The sequence below is a fragment of the Grammomys surdaster genome, unplaced genomic scaffold, assembly GCF_004785775.1.
Source record: "Grammomys surdaster isolate TR1022 unplaced genomic scaffold, NIH_TR_1.0 810, whole genome shotgun sequence".
Lineage (NCBI taxonomy): Eukaryota > Metazoa > Chordata > Mammalia > Rodentia > Muridae > Grammomys > Grammomys surdaster.
The window spans coordinates 691,045-710,834 of NW_021605229.1; the positions used below are offsets into that span (position 1 = coordinate 691,045).

Genomic DNA, 19,790 nt, shown 5'->3' on the forward strand with positions numbered 1-19,790 from the left:
ATTCTTAGTATGGGGGTGGGGAGAGGGAAAGGGGGAGGAAGGAGGAAGGAGAGGGAGGAAGAGGAAGTTGATGCTGAGGGAGTGAACACAGGAGCTTGCGATGCTCGATGCTCGGCAAGTGCTCCACCACTGAGCACCCCACCTCTTGGTTCCTAGAGGATCTTTTAAAGCTGAGGTTCCCATTGTCCATGTAGATATTTAGATATTTCATGGCCTTTAGGCTCAAAATCTCTCAATGACCCCAGCTCCACACACCTGGGCCCACTCTCTTGGGCACGCCAGTGTTCAGGTGAGACAGATCACTCTGGGACTCCCTCTCAGGAATCCACAGAAGGTTCCTTTAAATGGCACCCCCAGCTTGTCCTCCTGCCCTGCTGGGCTTGTTCCCCATGTTTCTCCCTAGAACCTTTTGAGGTGGTGATGTTTCCTAAGTAGAGTTTCTCATCGGAGAATAAAGGCTGAGATGATGGAGTCCTTGCTTAGTCTGTTCACCCTGGAGCTAGACCTCAGCGAGACCTCTGGTCACACAGGGATAGCAAATCAGAGCCAGTGTTGTTTACAGACTGCAGCCCCTGGTACAGGAAAGCCCTGGGACAGCTGTGCTGCCTGGCCACTTCTGGACAGGCCAAGTCCAGTCTTCAGCTCTCACTTTTTAGGCCAACCCTGTCCAGACCTCATTCACCTACACTGCTCTGCTAGAGTCATGCCCACCTCCATCTTGCAATGCACTAAGATGTGAAATCAGTCTGACAGGTTCATCTGTTACCCATCGCCTGGGTGATAAATCCGCACAGCATGCATTGCACTCTACACAGAGCTGGAGGCCAGGGTCTCCTGATTGCTCTGCAGCTGGTAGCAGGGACCTTCCCTCCTGAAGACTGGGAACATCCTCATGGCAACATCCTTTCTCCACCACAGTAAAGTGGAGTCTCCTGTCTCCTTCTAGAGAGACACTGGGTGTTACACAGAGAGTCCGGGTCATCTTGTTGCTCAAGATACCGACTTAATTACACCTGTAAAATCGCTTCTGCCTGACACAATAACATCTATCAGTTCCAGGAACCAGGTTTGCCTATCTTTGGGGACTAACCAATAACCTTCTGCACCCTCCAGGAATACACACTGTCTGCCAAAGCCGGAACACTCTGAGCCCATGACATTGGCAAGGCCCCTAAAGGCCCCAGGGAACGCTGGAGAGGGGTGGGAAGCTCCACAGCTGGAATACACCTTGCATCCTGACCCTAACTTGTTCCTACCTCATTTCCTGCCATGGAAATCCCAGCAGGAAATGCTGGCATTGTTCATTGTTGCTTTATTTCAGAACTTCAAACACTGCATCACAGTGGGTCCACCTGACTAGGAAACGGGCATTCACCAGGGCCTGGTCCCTGCTACCCTTCCATGTACACCATGGAGAGCAGAGTATCTCCCCTGGGGAGCCTGAATTTCAGGCTGCTATTGGCTTGATGTACAGATATGTGATCCAGAGATTGCAAGAGGAGAGGAGTGGGGGAGGGAATGTGTGACAAACGGAGGAGACAGAAAAGTACTGTGAGATTTCTGACGATATCAGACATGCTGCCTCTGCTTCTTAACTTAGACAAGAACTGGATGAAAGTCATGCTGGACAGACATACTGACCTATGAAGTTCATAAGCCATGCCCTTCCTGTCCAGATGTGCATTTCGGGGGATGTGGGGGGGTTACAAGATGCTGCTCACCTACTCCTCCGCCTGGGCAGAGAAATGACAATAGAGAACACTGGGTTTAAAGTAGGTGGAAGGAGGCTCCAGAAGGAGACAGCAAATGCTTCCAGCTCCTTTCTCAGCTGTGTCCCCTCCTGGAAAATCACTAGGACTCACCAAAGTGCCCTGGTGATGCCGTGGACTCCAGAGGGCCAGGGCCAGTTGTGAGCAGGTGCTCCTTCTGCAGTGGAGACGGCACTGAAACCCCCTACTCTGCTAACCTCTAACCTCAAACGCCAGCCTGACTGGCTTTTTGATGCTTTCTGAAGGGCAAATGGAGGGCATTCACTGCACTGGGAAGATCCAGTGTAAACACACACAGCGCACACTACACTCTTCACATAGTCCTTCCCATATGACCTAATGATAGATCTTAAATGATGAGGCTTTAAAATGACGGGTGAGGTCAAGCCAGACATGTATCCTGTATCTCATCTGTGCGCTGCACCGCTGCTGTGGTGTGTGAGTTTACAATCAGCAGCTAGAAGGAAGTGACAAGGTTTGATCATAGCCTACTATCCTGCCTCACTGGCCCTTATTGGGTACCAAAAGCCTGCTACACATTGTCTCCTGATAGAATCCTCTAAGGCAGGGGAGTGCTATTTTTACAGTGGAAGAAATTGGAGCTCAGCTGCTATCGCTGGTGACCTTGGTGAAGTCACACAAGTATCAAATATTTCATCAAGAACCCCAGAGGTGAAGTCTATACTCCAGTGGAGTGATCAGTCCCCAAAGCCAACAGGCATCCTTACCATTTGTGTCACAGCATAGAAGGCTGTCACGGAAGGATGACACAGATGTGTGTGTGGGGGGGTATCACTGGGCATAACTACCCAGGTCCCACCCAACTACTCAGCACTAACACTCCTTCCAAACTAGGACGGTGCCAATCAAATTGCTTTCTGTCCAGAAGGCGTCTTTACGTACCTGACTCAGCTCATGGTGCCTCCTTGGATGCTGCAAGGAGTACCTGGCACAGGCCAGATGCTGGAGACGCCGGGCTGAACAAACCACCCCTACACTGGAGTCCTTGTGGGGAAGACCCTCGTGATGGTCTCAGAGGAGAGAGGAATGGGCTACACAGAAGGTGACATTCCTCCAGGCTGAGATGGGGATAGGAGTAATGGAGAAAAATGAAAGGCATGGGTAGTGAGAGGTTGCATTTGCTCACTGCAGGCTGCTACCTCTTCCCCTCTCTCTCACACACACAAGGACCATAGCAGGTTTGTTCTGACACACAACCGTTGGCAGGCTTCATCAGGACCACAGCACTATACTGTCAAAGGACAACAAGATCTAGCATGTCAACCTCAGGACGTCCATCCAATTGAGACACCTTTATCCACTTTTCTCTGGTGGTAGGTTCTGCAATCCTTCCACTGAGTCACACACCAAAATTCCTGTGTTCTGCATGGCAACATTTTACAAACAGAACTCACACTCAACCTTGTGCTGACTCTGGGACTCCCTGAGACGAAGACAGTTAGCAACCACTGCTGCCTTCAGTCCAGTAGCCCATCTGTCCCATGTTCCGCCGTGACAACTGACTAAACAGAATTCAAAAGCTGAAGGTGTCCTAAAAATAAACATTTTTTGTCTGTTTCCGTCTGTTTTTCTTTCCTTTCAACGTCAACCACACAATGGAGAATCATTTACCAGCTCCAGAGGTCTCAGCGCATCTCTGCAAGCCTGTCGTGAGTTACAGCGATACCCTGTACCAGATCTTCTGGGTTTCCTGTTTTCACAAGAAGCTTCTGGCTACCAGTGCCCACATGAGCATGTGCAGGGTCTGGTGGCTCCTAAGAGCATTCAGAGCACACCTGTGGGCTCCTGTGTCCCTCCTGAACACTACACTCCATTATTCCACCCCGGCTCCCCCACATGGGCCCCTCCAGGCATCTTCTCAACCCACTCGGGCAGTTTCCTAACAATCTGCATCCTTGCCTCTTTGTGCTTATAAAGACACTAATGCCCCACAGGATGCCTAGATGTAAGCACCGACATGTAGGCTGTCCACCAACGTCCATTCTTGAAAGGCCCTCTATCCTGTTCCCAAACACTCAGACTAGCCCCCACCACAGCCATTCCCAAATAGAAGCCACTTCTCTTTCTATTATAATCTCAGCTACCCACTTACTAAGTGAAACACAAGAGCACAGCCCATCTATGTGCAGGAGGGGTTGTCCCACCCATCCCACAAAGCCTCATGTTGCAGTAGAGAGCACTTGCCCACTACAGTAGGTTCCAGATCTACACAGGCAAGTGTCTATCTAAAGCCCAGACTGGATGACAGCCCCAGAGGCACACAAACCTTCTGTGGGCTTCAGCTCCTTGACTTAGCTCTTTCCCGGTCCCAACCAATAGTGACCTGCTCATTCCCTTGATTGATGTCCTGATCTCCTGGATTTTCAACTTTTCTTCCCAGGAAGCTAGTGCATTTCTGCCAAGGCTTCACACCTTGCCACCATCCCTCAACTTACACAGACAGACAGACAGACGGCAGGCAGACAGACAGACAGACAGACAGAGACAGAAAGAGATTGCAAATGACAGATACAAATACTAAATCTCCTCCTTTTTGAGATAGAGCCTCACGTACCCCAGACTGGACTTTAGCTCTATACAGCCAAGGGTGAGCCTGAACCCCTGATCCTCCTGCCTCTGCCTTCTGGACTTACAGTACTGGGATTATAGACGTGAGTCACACCTACTTTTAAGAGGTACAGAGGGTCAGGCCCAGGACCCTTGGGATGCTCTCTCTACCACGTGAGCTGTGTCGCCAGCCCTAAACCTTCATCCTAAAGAAACTTAACACTGTAACCTAAGAAAGCCAACTCTCTAGTGACGATACTAATCTGAAAGAAATGTGTACTCAGAGTGGGAAGGTAGAGGAAGCTGGCAAGAACTGTATAATGGCAGCTCTGGACAGAGGGTCTGGCTAGTATCTGGGTATAGTCCCATGGAATAGCCAGTACAGATCTTCCCTCACTGGCCTATGTCATTCATCTCTGACCTCTGGAGGCCTAAGGTACCACCACTACAAAGCAAGCTGCTTTTTGCAGTTGAACAGACAGGTAATCCAAAGGATTAAGGAAGTGATCCAGCGGAAGGCAAGAAAACAGGAAGTGCAAGGTAGTCAGGCAGCTAGCCAGAGAGGTCTAGGCATGCTCACAGCAGGCGTTCATGGGGGACACAGTGGGCCCCAGGGGTGCAGAACTTCCTCTACCGCTGGAAGTGCAGCTGCTGACAGAGTCTGAGGACCTTTGCAAGCTGTAGCTGGGATTATGCAGGTCTCCATGACCTGTGGTATTGTTATGTCTTTTAACAGACCTCAAGGAACTATGCAAATAGCCAGCTAAGCAAAGGCACACATCCCTCATGGCCTGGCACACTGTTTCTTCCCTGTTTAGTAGCACACAAGTGCAGCTCCTGCACATTTACCTGCTGAGCCCTGGGGGAGGTTCCTCCTGTTACTGACAGCCACACTACCATGGCTTCATCCTCACTTACTTACCAGTCAGCATAAACAGTGCCTTCCACAGCTGGGCATCAGACAGGGGCACTGCCTACATCTGGATCTGACCCAGGAGCTTAAAACCTTACTTCTTAGCAATTTCCTCATGGTCAACTCAACAGCTTTAATAAGTGAAAACATATCAACAAACAGGGTGCCAAGAAAGAAGCAACAAAACATGGCCCTATAACAAAGTAAGCGTAGATCATTCCCGAGAACAGCACGGAATCTTGGTGGGGGTAAATATATAGATATGTCTATATTGATATATAGATATAAATATATAGATACATATAAAATATATATTGATAATATATTATGTAATATAAGTATTTGTATTTATAATTTATGTAATTTACATAATTATATAAATATAATATAAATAAATATTATTTACACTTAATTATATAATATTTATTTTATATTATTTTATACATAAATGTGCTTTGTTTTATATGTGTGTTATTAAATAGATATTATTTATATATAAATATAGATTTTATTTCTATTTTCTTCTGGCTAAACTCCTAGATGCCACCTCCCATGAATAAACTCGTCCTCAGCTTCCCCCACCTCAAAGGGGCCCTCTCTCCACCAACAGCATTCAAAATACAGGACTGAGGCAATGACACTGGCCACCTCCCGCTTCCTCCCTGCAGCTGTAGCTATGGAAACTGCCTCAGAAGGTTTCTTCCTCTCCTACTGAGTATACAGTCACCATATCTGAGGAAGTACCATCCATCCATCACATCTGATAAAGAGAGAGACCCCTATGTAACTGGACGTCAGGGGACAGATGTCCCAACTTTTATTTAATGTTCCCTTGTTTCAGTCTTCTACTTCAGAGTTCAAGAGGAAGGAACAAAGAGTTGAGTGAGCATCAGTCACTCCGTGGCCTCCCCGTGGTGACACCATGGTCACCGCCACTGTGACCATGGTCATAGACACGGCCAAAGGAGAACTAGAAAAATCTCAAGAGTTTGGTTATGTGTATTTTTGAGTAAACAAAAATATTCTGATAAATTTCTTTAATGTCAAGAAAGTAAGTATGTGGAGGGGAGAAACCTACAAAGATAGGGCGCATTCCAGGCACAGTGAGCACAGGGAAAGAATTAGCTGTTGTGTCTAGGAAACACAGTAAAGGATAAATGGGCAAATGACCTTTACTAACATGGCCACTCTTATTTGTGGCCTGCTGGTCTGTCTGTCTGTCTGTCTTCTTCCTGGTTGTCAAAACCTAATACTCAAGTATTAACAGAATTTCTTGGGTATTTACTGTGAGTACTTAAAAATTATTTTAATTAAAAATTATTTTCCTAGCCGGGCAGTGGTGGTGCACGCCTTCAATCCCAGCACTTGGGAGGCTGAGGCAGGTGGATTTCTGAGTTCGAGGCCAGCCTGGTCTACAGAGTGAGTTCCAGGACAGCCAGGGCTACACAGAGAAACCCTGTCTCCAAAAACCAAAAAGAAAAAAAAAACTTATTTTCTTTGAAACTATCTGAACTAGAAGAACTTATGTACTTATCTATTGATCACCAAGAATAAGAACTGTTTCTAACCGCAGCTGGAGGCCTGCCTGACATTTACGCCAGCTCCCTTCTTAATATTTACGTGATTGGGACACCATGTTTTTCTTAAAGAGTTGAGCGATGAAGATACAGTCCTATGAACACAGACAACCTTTGATAACAAACCAGCAACTGATCTAAGTAAACCACCTAAGTCCGTTCATTGAAATTCACATGACTTACACCCCAAGAACAGGTTTCTGTTGATTTCTTGGCCACTGTCTCTAGATACTAAGTTCCTTTGAGGCAAAGACAATAGTTTTATATCCTAATTGTTTAGCTCAGAACATGTGACACATACTAAGATTTTTCTCAAAACTAAACGATGGGGAAAATAAATAAACAGGATCCTGAAGTTTATCACCACCACAAATCCCATTTGTTTTCCTCTCCTTGTTTCTCACAGACTATCATTTGACAGAAATCTCAGTTTTGGTTAAAATGGCTGAAATAACAGATCAGAGATCTCCCTGGTCTCGGTAACACCAAGAGACGGGCTATTCCACAAGCAAGCTGACTCTGCATATCCATACCTTTAGTCAACAGGTGAGATCCGGACTTTTAGCAAATCAATCATTTTACATTAATTAGAAACCTTTACTGCCCCTGGAGAGACTATAAACTGGGTGTATACACCAGGATCACACCTTTGGGGTCTCCACTGGGGCTTCAGATACCTTCCTGCCCAGCTCTGAGGTGAAAAGGGACACTGAAACATCTCTGTGCTTTAATGGCCACTCTAGCTCAGGGCAAAGCAACCCACGTGGGAAATGGATCCATGGATAAGTGCAGCTGACTCACGGGCAGACACCGGCGATAAGAGGAGCACAGTTACTCCAGCCAGGAAGTGGAAACTCCATCTGAGCAAACATGGCCATCCTATCCTGTGGGCAGCTGACCTTCCCCCTGCCAGGCAGGAAGGGCATGGGAGCTTTTGGTTACCAAGCAAGGCCTGCCTGTATCTCGGGGACAACACTAGCCGTGCAGTCGATAGACACTGGGTGATATGAAAGCCATTGATAAACCCAGGTACACTTTATCAGTATCAACAGCTAACAGTGACTGGGAAGTTTGATCACCCAGACTCTGGTTTGTCTTTCCATACAATCACTCCCTAACCCCAACAGTATCTATCTTTTCTGTCTTGTGGTTGAGAAAGAAGAGGCTTACAGAGGTTAATAGCCTCTCTAGTCAAAGGAGAAGTGTGAATTTAATTGAGTGCACGTGTCAGATCCACTTAGAATTGTCTAGCTTCCAGAAAAGGTTTTCCAGAGAAAAAAAAAATAGGCTATGAAGCACATTCCAAAATATTTTGTAGAGTAATTACCTTTTTACAGTGGCAATGGCTTCCTGCGTGCCTGAATACATCAATGGCTACAGAGCCAGAAATGGCTAAAACTGAGAACAACAGTCCCCTGCTCCTACATGAGGGATATTCTTTAGACCAACACAGGAGATGGGGCCTCCTTAGACTCTACTTCCTCATCTGTAGCTAGACCCTGGAATGAGGTAATGGTAACAACTCACTCCTGTGCCCTCCGGGCACGCCACAAAGGCTATACAAGGCTCCCAGATTCCCTTCAAAAGTCTCTGAAACGTATGTGCCCGAGTGGACCACCTGGCCAGATCACCTAGGTCAATACCAATATAAGACAAAAATATTTAAATGAGATTTATTTTAAACTGAAATTCACAACATGCTTCCATACATGATTAGGTAACTTGGTCCCACAGCCCATGTTCTAAAACTAAAATCAATTTTAAACTACATGTTAAGTCATTTTTAACAAAGATAATACTGCTCCAAACTTGCTGTTGATTTTCTATTTATACCGTTAGGCTTCAAGTTGCAAAAACAAAGATGTATAGTTTTTCTGTGTAGCCTAAGAACAATTTTCAAAGAACGACGAAGAATTTCTGTACAGTGAGTTGCCTTTTTTATTTGTCCCAATAAAGAAAAGCACGACAGTGTTCAATACTTTATGAACCATCTCTCAACCTCAAAATTCTGACAGACCTTCCAGCTGAGTTTTACATTTTTTGGATGGACTCTTCTTTGGTCCATAAGCAGCTATCTATCTACCAAGGAATGGAAAGGTACCTGGAGAAATGTGAAACTGTCTGAAACTTACAGGATGAGCGTACAGAGCCAGCTATGTGTGGTCCTGGCTGAGCGGGGTGCCCCGAGGCCAGAACCTCTTTGGCATTATTTACAATCTGCATTGTCCAAAACCAGCCTGAACCCACACAGGTTCTTAACAAATGACTACAGAAAGATGGGGAAGCTTTTAACAGACCCTTCATTGCTCAGGGTCTTCCCCCATGTTAAATAGACTAAGGACAGCAGCGCATGCTAAGTGGGTTTTCACAGACATCAAATGGTAGAAAACTGAGGGGGGCATTTGTACAGCACCCATCTATGCATCTGAGCTGATCCCATAACCACCTGTCTGTGCATCAGCACCTAGAACAGCATCACACACACCACAGGGGGCACTCAACTTAGTGAGGGAATCCACTGCTTTCTGAGCCTTTCAAAATTGTGTGTGTGTGTGTGTGTGTGTGTGTGTGTGTGTGTGTACACAACTGCAACACACTGCTATATACGAAGATCAGAGGACAACTTGTGGGATTCGGTTTTCTCCTTTTACCATGTGAGTCCCTGGGGATTGAACCCAGGTTGTTCAGCTTGGCAGCAAGCACCTTCACTTGGTGGGCCAGCTCTCTGCCCCCTTTTTCATCAGTTTGACCTTCTGCATATCTACAGGTTTGCATAGGTGTCTTAGGAATGTTATTAACACACAGGTCTTAGGAATGTCATTCACATACACACACAGGTCTTAGGAATGTTATTCACACACACACACACATACAGATCTTAGGAATATTATTTACACACACACATACACAGGTCTTAGGAATGTTATTCACACACATATACAGGTCTTAGCATTGTCATACATACACACACACACACACACACACACACAGAGTTACTTTTACTGCCCCCAACATACGCGCACCTTGTCCACCACTGTATTTGAGGCCTTTCCATAGCTCAGTCCAGTTCTCTTGCTGAATCAGCACACAGGCTTCTGTAACACTCAGGTCCCTCCAACTCCTCTATAAATGGCACCTAGGGTTTGCTCACAGCAGTGAAGGAGCAAGATCAACAACTCAGAGACAAGGAACAGCATAACAAACTTAGTGTTGTGAGGAAATAGATAAAAACACATCTGGTGGGAAGGTAATACTTCTCTAATTTTTGTTTTTGTTAGCTAGATTTTTGCAGAATCTCGGGGGAAAAAAATGAACTTTTTTTGCTCAATTTCTCTCATCATTAATTTTAAATACCCCTCCTCATTACCAGACCAATAATTGTCTTTGTCCAAAATCGGTGATTTGCTCTCTGAGAACCGCTCTACTCTCTTCAATTCTGAGCTGGAATTTAGCAACAGAAACTTTTTCAAACAAGCAACTCCCTGGTCTTAAAAGGTCTCTTGATCATCACAGAGACTTTCACCTGTGTGTAACATACTACGGCTGAGACAAAGAAATTCAACATGAAATCTGTGATATTGTTCCTAACCACACATTGGAGAAAACACACACACACACACACTTCCATATAGGCCTGCGCTGAAGCAGGGACATCAATGTTCCGTGAAACCTCTAGGTCAGTTGTCAACTTTTCTCTCACACACTTCACTTAGGCGGGTTACAGCTTTGCCATCTATGGACTCAACAACATGGTCTGAGCACTGGGATGGGATAGAGTTTAGTTGCTAGTTAGAAATGAAAGCCATCGTTAAAATCAAAGACGACCGGACACGGAAGATGTGGGAACTGCAAAGGTCAAGATTTTCCGGCATCCCTCGGGTTTCAGAGCCAATCTATCTCAAAGCCCAGGCTCCGGGGAATTGCGTCAGGCACTCCATCACCTAGGAGCGCCAGAGTGCAGAGTCCTCCCGACTTGCTTTGGTCAGCTCTACACTGATCTCAAATACCCTGATCCACACAGCCAGACCCAAGGCAGGACCGGCAGGCGCCTGAGGCTACAAAACTTGGGATTCATGTGGAGCCTCCCAGAGCAATACCACACCACGCGGCAACCCAGCTGAACTGACCGCACCCCTCCTCTAAAGCCTTTCTAGGGAGTGACCCCGAATCCTGTGCACACAGGGGCACTAGAGAGAAATTCACTGAGGTTAACTTCAATCGCAGCAAGGACTCGCTCTGTGCAGTTGTTATAAAGTGCTAACACTTGGAGTCGATTTGATAGATTTTCATGACAACTAGACCAGTTTTCAAATAACTTCCCACAGCTGGCTCGGGTCTGGGGTGATGATGCACCGGACTGTAGCCGCACGCCCTGGGGCTCTACATGCCCACTCCAGGAGCAGCGGGAACCCGCATCCTGCGCGTTCCCGCGAAGGGCCTTTACCTCGAAGCGACTCAGACTGGAGCTCTTGGAGCGCGACTTCTTGCGCAGGTACACGGAGAAGAACCTGCGCACCGTGAACTTCTTCATGTTCAGTTCCATCGCCCCGCGCCCAGCTGCCAGGAGCCGCAGGGCCGGTGGGCGCGCATCCCCGGCACATCCCAGGCTAGGCAGCGCGCTGGCGGGCACGCGCGCCGGGGAGCCCGACGCGGCGGCCCTAGGCGCGGATGCGGGCTGTAAGCACAAAGGGCAGGCCGCGCCGGCCACCGGGCCCGGGCCCCAGGATCACTCCCGCGGCGCCTTTGCCTCCGGCCAGGAGTACCAGCTCCCGGCAGCATGCCCCGCCCATAGACTACACCCAGCGTCGTTGCGACCAACCAGAGTGTGCCTCTCTGCCACGCCTACACGCCCACCCACCAATCAGTGCCCGCAGCAGTAGCTCTTTTTTCCACCTTCAGTCGGAAAACCCACTTCGGATAGCCCCACCTTCACCCCGCCCAACACCATAGTCTCCAATCATCACCAGCCATCCTGCCCAGGGGCGTTGTCCCCGTCACCCCTTCCAATCAGTGCCGTTGCCTACTCCTCCCTCTCCTACTACTCCTGCCCTCAGAGAACAGTGGGTGCATTATCGCCCCGCCCACTGCCACGGCCGCCAATCAGCGCCCACGTCCGTTGTGTGCCTAATCAGCCGCTCCTGGCTGAGGCGTGCTGCTCCTGTCCTGTCTCCCGGCCTCATCTGTCCGAGCTGTTGAGTTCTTCTCCGAACACCTCTGTCTACTTAGACTCCACGCTTAGCATCTTGCATTTCTTCGCAGAGCAAAACTGTAATGACCTAGCAAGCTAGAAAAAAGCACCCACAAAGCGCTACACTGGGGTCAGTCCTACAGCTCGTCCCTGCAATTCTTTGCTTATTGGGGAACCACTGGGAGACGACCCCGCCTGCTTCGCAGTGTCAGCGGCCTTTCTCCTCTCGGTGAGGACGCCTCACGTGGTCGGGGCCAGCAGCTGAGAACAAAGGCTCACATCCGCTCTCTGTGACCTCCGGCTCCATTTATAGACAATTATCCACACAGATGACTTATCAGGGCCAGCAGCAGGAACATCCTGAGTCCCAATCTGAGGGAGCAATCAGAGCTTGCTTTAACCTAAGTACAAATGATCCTTCCTAGACACACACACACACACACACACACACACACACACAAAGGCTGCGGTTAATAAAGTCCTACGCCCGTGGCAGAGTAGAAACAGATTAGAGAAGAGAAGCAGGCCCGTGAGGGTACCTAAGCACAGTTCCCTTGGCCTGACTTCTGCATCTGTGGCCACTCTGGAGAAAATAAGATTGCCTCTCCTGCACGAAATGCAGCCCACCAGGCAGTTCTCAACACTTTCCCACCCAGACTAGGGGTAGTCATAAAAGACACAGGAATCAGAAGATCCAACATGCTGGGGAACCCACCGTGTCATGGAAGACATCAAAGAGCTAATTTCACCTGGATCAGGAGTCAGTCCCATCTAGAGAGGGCTTTTAGGGAGTGCTATCCTACTGGCTTGGGGCTGCCTGCAGAGATAGGCTGCCTGCAGTGTAAGGGTTTGCAGTTTCAGCTGAGGCAGTATACACTGGCTTGTGACTTATGACTTGACCACAGTATCTCTCTGTGATGCCTGAGTTCCCTGAGGGGCCTTCTGAGGATAAAATCAGGAGGGTGGGCTAAGATTACTTCCTCTAAGCAAGGCTTTTCAGTTATTCTTGGAATGTTTATTATTTTACATTGCCTGAGGGCAGGGCCTGGTCCTTCCTCAAGGAGACTTTAGCAATTAGAGTACCTAGTCATAAACTTCTACGGAGGATTGGTTCCTGGGACTCCTGAATTGGAAAGGCCTTGGAGAGGTGAGGGCAGAGCCCTCTGGCTCACATTAGTTAGTGGTCTCTCTGATCACTCTGCTTTCACCCCCAAGAAACTGATCTTGGCTCTTTTTCTATATTTAGGGACCCTCCTGAGCCATGTCAACTAGGTTCAGAAGCTCATCACTTCTGAGATCGCTTGCAATTTAATAAAAAAAACTCTGGCCAGCCAGAAAGTCTCCAAAACACTGGAAATGAAGCTCAAAAGCAAGCAAGGGAAGCTACGTTCCAAAGCTAGGGTGGAGGGCTGCAGCAACGGCCAAGCACAGCCAAGAGTGCTCAGCTGGAATAGCCAAAGTGAGATTTAGGGAGAAGACAAGAATGCCTCAAGCTGAGGAAAACATTCCGGCATCAGCTCTGTCCACCTAGAACCAGGCTCACTTCCTGTGGCTTTAGCACTTTGCCAAAGGCCATGTCACCTGGAGAAGGAGTTCAGTAGCTGGAACCCACTGAAAGGCATAGAGCTGTTCTGCACAGGGATACTACTACCCAGGCAACTGCTGTGAAGACTTCAGTGTTTCCAGTCCCTCTCTGGATGTCAGGCCTGCCCTGGAATTTGTCAGGGCACATCTGCAGTGAGTACCACACATTAAGAAGGGGGAGGGATATTGGCTTACAGTGCAATCTTCCTCCCCTTAAGACAGAATGAGTGCTGAGGACTGAGGAGGTGATGCCTCAGAAACAACCAGGTAAAGCCTCATGGAAATTAGAAGAAAGCAGATTGGCCAACTGGTTGGCCATGCCTTCACATGCCTGTGTCCCCCAGCTCAGGAAACTTAAGAGGGAAAGGGGGAACTCAATCATCTCAAGCAGGAGGAACAGGCAGAAGGAGATTCATGACTAATGATGTAGGGAAGCCAAGTGAGGGCACTGACATAGGAGGAATATATTGAAGAGAAGCCATTACACATAGAGAGAGTATTGAGTATTGTGTGTGTTGTATGGATACATCACCTGTCAATTAAAAACTATGGTCTATAAGAAAGAGTAGATTGGAAGGTGGGACATCCAAAAGACAGAAAGAATTCTGGGATAGAACTAGACATGGAAGGGGTCTCTGGGGAGTATTGAGGAGGACAGATGCATGGTACCTGAGCAGAGGTAACCAGCCATGTGACAGAATGTGGATTCGTATTAATGGGTTATGTTAAGTTATTAGCTAGTCAGGGAACAAGCCTAACTATATGGCCTAGGTATTTGTAAATATTTTTTGAGTCTGAGTCATTATTCCAGGAGCTTAGGGCTGGAAGGAAAAACAGCCCATTGGATACCAATTCCATTCACGGGGTGAGAGAATAAAAGAGAGTCAAAACAGAGGAAGGGGCTCGTCTGTCTCTGGATGCCAACATGATTTTTAGAGCTGCACAGCTATCCTGGAGCCACGAGGGACCCAGCTGTCAGGCTAAGCATGATGTAGATAAACACGAGGAGATGCACGTTCTCTAATCATCCTGTTAAGCTGCTGCATTAACCAGTTCTGTGGGCAACCTTCCTTGAGAACTATTTCCTTGGGAAAAAGAACTCTTTCTATTAACTAAATTTTCTGTTTTTCAGCTGAAGGAACAGAACTCAATAATATAAAGCAAGGTGTTCATTCTTTGCTCGGTTGGTTTATCTACATATGTCCAGATATCAAATCTAAATTTTTTTTTGTGAAAAGTATTTAATGTTATTTCAATAGCTGTAATACTGATAGACTATTGTGGGAGAAAATGCAGTGGACTTGTGACTAGCTGTACAGTAGAACCAGAGAGTAACGGATGTGAATTCACCCCCAGGCAGGACACAGATTGGTCTCGAGCCCCTGTACTGTGTTCTCTCTCCAGACAACCACAGACTGGGAAGACCTGTCAGAAAATGAGCATTCTGCCAGGCGTTGGTGGCGCACGCCTTTAATCCCAGCACTTGGGAGGCAGAGGGAGGCGGATTTCTGAGTTCGAGAGTTCGAGGCTAGCCTGGTCTACAGCGTGAGTTCCAGGACAGCCAGGGCTACACAGAGAAACCCTGTCTCGAAAAATCAAACCAAAAAAAAAAAAAAAAAAAAATGAGCATTCTGTGACTCAAGGGTACATACCAGCTTCTGAGGAAGACTAGCACACGCCTGGTCCCTCCGGAGGCGAAAAGAGCAAAGGTGTGTAGAGCATGTGGACCAGGTAAGAAGAGAGAGGGATGGAGAGAGAAAGCACCCTATAACCTGGGAAGGAAAACACTGGAGATCCTGGTCTTACTGTGTGTGGCCAAAGCAGGAGCTCAAGAAGTGAGAGTTGAAAGACATTTTTCCCCCCAAACAAAGGAGACATTATAAGAAGCAACCAGCCAGGCAGTGGTGGCACATGCCTTTAATCCCAGGACTTGGGAGGCAGAGGCAGGTGGATTTCTGAGTTCCAGGACAGCCTGGTCTACAGAGTGAGTTCCAGGACAGCCAGAGATATACACAGAGAAACCAAAAAACCAAAAGAAAGAAAGAAAGAAAGAAAGAAAGAAAGAAAGAAAGAAAGAAAGAAGAAGAAGAAGAAGAAGAAGAGGAGGAGGAGGAGAAGAAGAAGAAAGAAGAAGAAGAGGAGGAGGAGGAGGAGGAGGAGGAAGAGGAGGAGGAGGAGGAGAAGAAGAAAGAAGAAGAAGAGGAGGAGGAGGAGGAGAAGAAGGAAGAAGAAGGAGAAGGAGAAGGAGAAGGAGAAGAAGAAGAAGAAGGAGAAGAGGAAGAAGAAGAAGCAGCAGCAGCAGCAGCAGCAGCAGCGGATGGTACACACAGGAATGCATCTTCATTTTAGGATGTTTTCTTGCCAACAAATGGGGTGCAGAGTAGAAAATTCCTTGGAAAGTGGAAACCATTTCTATAAAAGAGATGTGTGGCAACTTGGTATGAGAGTGTCTGGGTAGAGAATAAGCTACAGTGTTCCAGGGATGGGCAGGACGTGTGCAAGGATAGAGGGCAGCTCCTGGGCACACCAGCATTCCAAGCTCCGCCTTCATGTTCGTCCTCCTCCATGCATAGTAAATTCCCACGGCTCCCTACAATGCCACAGCTTCCATGTCATCTGTGTTCGATACAAAGTAACTGGGCTGTAGAAAACAAAACCCCATGTGACTTCTGAGCAGTAGAAAACACAGCTCCCCCATGGGCACGCCCCTTTGTTAAAGGTTGGGATTATTTTCACACTTCAATATGAAGCTTCCTTAAAAATGTGGTAAATAGTATCTAATAATCAAGGACTGACGGTGACAATTTAAAAACTATGAGGGAGATGAAATCGAAATTTAAATAAGAGCCAGGATTGCAAAAACCAACTGTAGTATACTGAGACCCAACTGCCTCTGGCGGGGACACCTGTGTGTTAGGAGTTCATTTTTGCGTTTCCCAAATTATTAATCAGGTTGTTCCTGCATAGGTTTGACTGTGGCGTAGGGAGAAGAAACATGGTGACTAAAGAGTGACAGCTTCTACTGAGAGCTGCAGTGTCATCATCCTGTCTCCATTGATTGCTGCTGTGTCCCACCCAGTGCCAAGCTTGGAGACAAAGGGAAGAGGAGCCCAGGTTGTACTCACAAGGTATATCTGCATGGTGGGCAAAGCCCAGGAAGCCTCAGAAAAAAGCTTCTGTTTCAGCTGAGAGACAAGAAGCAGCCTCTGTGTTCACCCCAGAAGACAAGGTCATATTGGCTAGATGACAGTGAGGACAGGCTGAAGAGCCAGAAGGCACAGTCCCAAAGACCACTCCATCTGCTGAGCTTACATGCCAGGTGCTATGTGGAGGGAAGAGGGCGGAGGGCCCCAAGGCACAGAGCTCTGGATAGACTTTGCATACGGGACTTTGAGGAAACCGTCCTGGCAGATCTAACCGTGAGCATCTTCAGCCTTCCATGCTAGCCCTACACAGCTGATGCTGTCCTCGGCCGCCCTGAGAACGTACCACCTGTCCACACCACACTGGGAGCAGTGAGCTCTGAGTCAGATATGAATGGTTCTGCACTCCTTGCTGAAGTCTTCACAGGCCCTTCGCAAAGTAGATAGAACTCCAACTCCTCGATACACAAAGGCCCTTGGGCCTCCTGCGTAATGCCTGCCACCCTTCCTGGCACCGGGCTCAGGCCCTGATTTTCCTCTTGGACCCTGGATGTGTGAAGCTCAGTAGCCTCTGTTCTGGAGATAATGGGGGAGGTAAGAAACATGAGAACAGCCGGCCCATCCAGCCTTTCCATTGTCAGTGTGAAGACTCCATGGACAAAGCTCAGGCAGAAAACAGAAACAAGCTGTGCCCGCGGGCACACTCACGCATTCTCTAGCCCAGTGGTTCTCAACCCTACAATACAACAGTGGTGAATCCTGATCATAAAATTACTTCCTTGCTACTTCATAACTGTAATTTTGCTACTGTTATAAATGGCAATTCGAACATCTGATATGTGTTTGGTTTCCAACCTGGGACAAGGGACTGAGGTGCATACTTTATGTATCAAAACAGACTGAGCCTCCAGGTTCTCCCAGCATCCCTCAGTCCCTACCTGGCATACCCTGCCCCCAACCATGAACTTGCCAGGCCAGGGGGTGGGCTGCCCTTTCGCCCAGAGGCTCCTCCCTATATAATCCAGATGTTTAAGTGTCTCTCTTCTCTCTCTGCCTAAGCTCCCCTTCTCTCTCTCTTTCCCCTTCCCCTTCTTCCTTATGGCGACTCTCCTGGCCGCAATCATTGGGGCCAGTAAACTTGCAGCTTCCCAATAAACCTACCTTTAATATAATCTAACCTTGCTTGAATTGGTTCATTTCACCAGCAGAGAAATACCTGTCAATATGCAAGATATCTAATATGCATATTAATATATATGCATATTATCTAATATATAATATATATGCATATATCTAACATACATATATATATATTTGATATGCATTAATATAACTGACCCTGTGAAAGGGTCAGCTGATCCCCAGCGGAGTCATGACTCACAGGTTGAGAACTGCTGTTCTAGAGAAAGCCAGGGAGCAGAGAATCCCTCAGTCTTGGGACCAAGGAACACAGGCATGCTTTCCCTAATCACAAATCACAAAGAAACTCACGTCAGTCCAAGGCAACAGAGCCAGAATCAGATGTGTGGTGACTCAGCTAGGGGAGGTGTCTGCTGCAGATGACAAGGTGACCAAATGCAATATGTCCACGGAAATTAAAGCAAGATGTGCCAACGTGATTACAGGCAGGAGACCACGAGGATGACTAATCAGATACAGAGCCAAGGGAGGGAAGATGTGACATTTGACACTAGTTAGATATGGCCAGCATAGGTGTACTGTTCATCAGAGGAGGGTCAGACAGGGTGAAGCAGGCAAAGGGTGGGTGAGTGAGCATGGGGGGCTGAGGGAGGGGGAAGAAGGCTCTTAATTTGCATTTCTACACTTTTGAGATCACATGATCCAACCTTTGCTGAAACTCAGTTTAAGTTGTGAGTTTACCGGGCCCTATCACTGAATCCGACCCACTCCTGAAGTAAGAGTCAGCCCTAGTTTCCCAGCCTCTCCACTTATGTCTAAGAGGTCACTCCGGCCGGTCTCCTGTGCTTGCAAACATTCTCAGACCCCTCCACTCCAGATACAGTTCACTGGATACAGCCTTCACCACCTCCTGCCACCCTGTCACCAAACTGACCAAGCCAGCAGGTCCACCCACAGCTCCCCATGCCTTCTAAACAAAGGACACTCCTCAGAGCACAGTTGGCACCCCTGAAGGACACAGGCTCTGTCCTGTACATTACTGTGATTATTGTTGACATCCTCTGCAAGAGTGAGCTGCCAGAACCCATGCTGACAAGACCTTGGCCTCTGCCTGGGCCACCCCTCCTGGCTTCCCTGTCTCTTCCCTCCACTCTGTGGGCTCTCTTGGGTCCTTCCTTGGTACCCTGTTCTATCTGCAACTTTCTATGGCTTTGCCTACATCCTGTGCCAATACTAAACAACCCAGGCCTTTATTCTACTCCCGTTATCTCCAGAGAGTCACTTGCTATAAAGGGCTTTGGGGTACAATATGGCTTCATCTCTGTAACACATCAGTGTAACAGACCGGCAGAAAGAATCTCACGCTGCAGTAAAGACTGACGCTAGCTAGCAAGATGAGAAGGGCAATCTGTTAACTAAGAGAAAGGGACTTTTCTCTCACCCCTAAGTCTGGGCATGAATTATAGAGGAACCCTGAAGTGGGGGGTGGCTAGCAGGAAACAGGAAGCAGGTTGAGACTATAGCAGGAAGGGTACTGTAACTTGAGGGGAGGTAAGCTTTTCATAATAGAAAGGTCTAAAAAAAAAATCTGGAATCAGTTCAAAAGAGAATGTAAATTCCTTGATAGATTTTTTTTTTTTTTATTGACAGAGATCTTCATCCTTTAAAAATATTTCACAGGCATCAACAGTACAACACGGAACACTTCCATGCAAGACAGGGACAAGATGAGCAAACGGAAGTTCTGAAAGCCACAAGGTGGAAGGGGGTGGCACCCCACACATACACTCTCCAGGCAGGACCCGGGATGAGGTAAAGTGGGGAATTCTAAGCCATATGTTCAAAGACATTTGTAGGTCCAGTCTTTCTGGGACACACAATATTGATTAAAGCATTATCTGATCCTCT

The 19,790-nt window shown here is 47.6% G+C and overlaps 1 protein-coding gene across 1 annotated transcript in view; it reads right to left on the reverse strand.

Moving 5' to 3' along the window:
• Positions 1-11,406, reverse strand: part of Rps6ka2 (ribosomal protein S6 kinase A2) — a 134,051-nt gene extending 122,645 nt beyond the window's left edge. Inside the window, exon 1 of the mRNA XM_028782624.1 lies at positions 11,272-11,406. Within this exon, the coding sequence (XP_028638457.1) occupies positions 11,272-11,370 (99 nt within the window). The 5' untranslated portion in view covers positions 11,371-11,406. The remainder of the gene's footprint in view (positions 1-11,271) is intronic.
• Between the last annotated feature and the right edge of the window lie 8,384 nt (positions 11,407-19,790).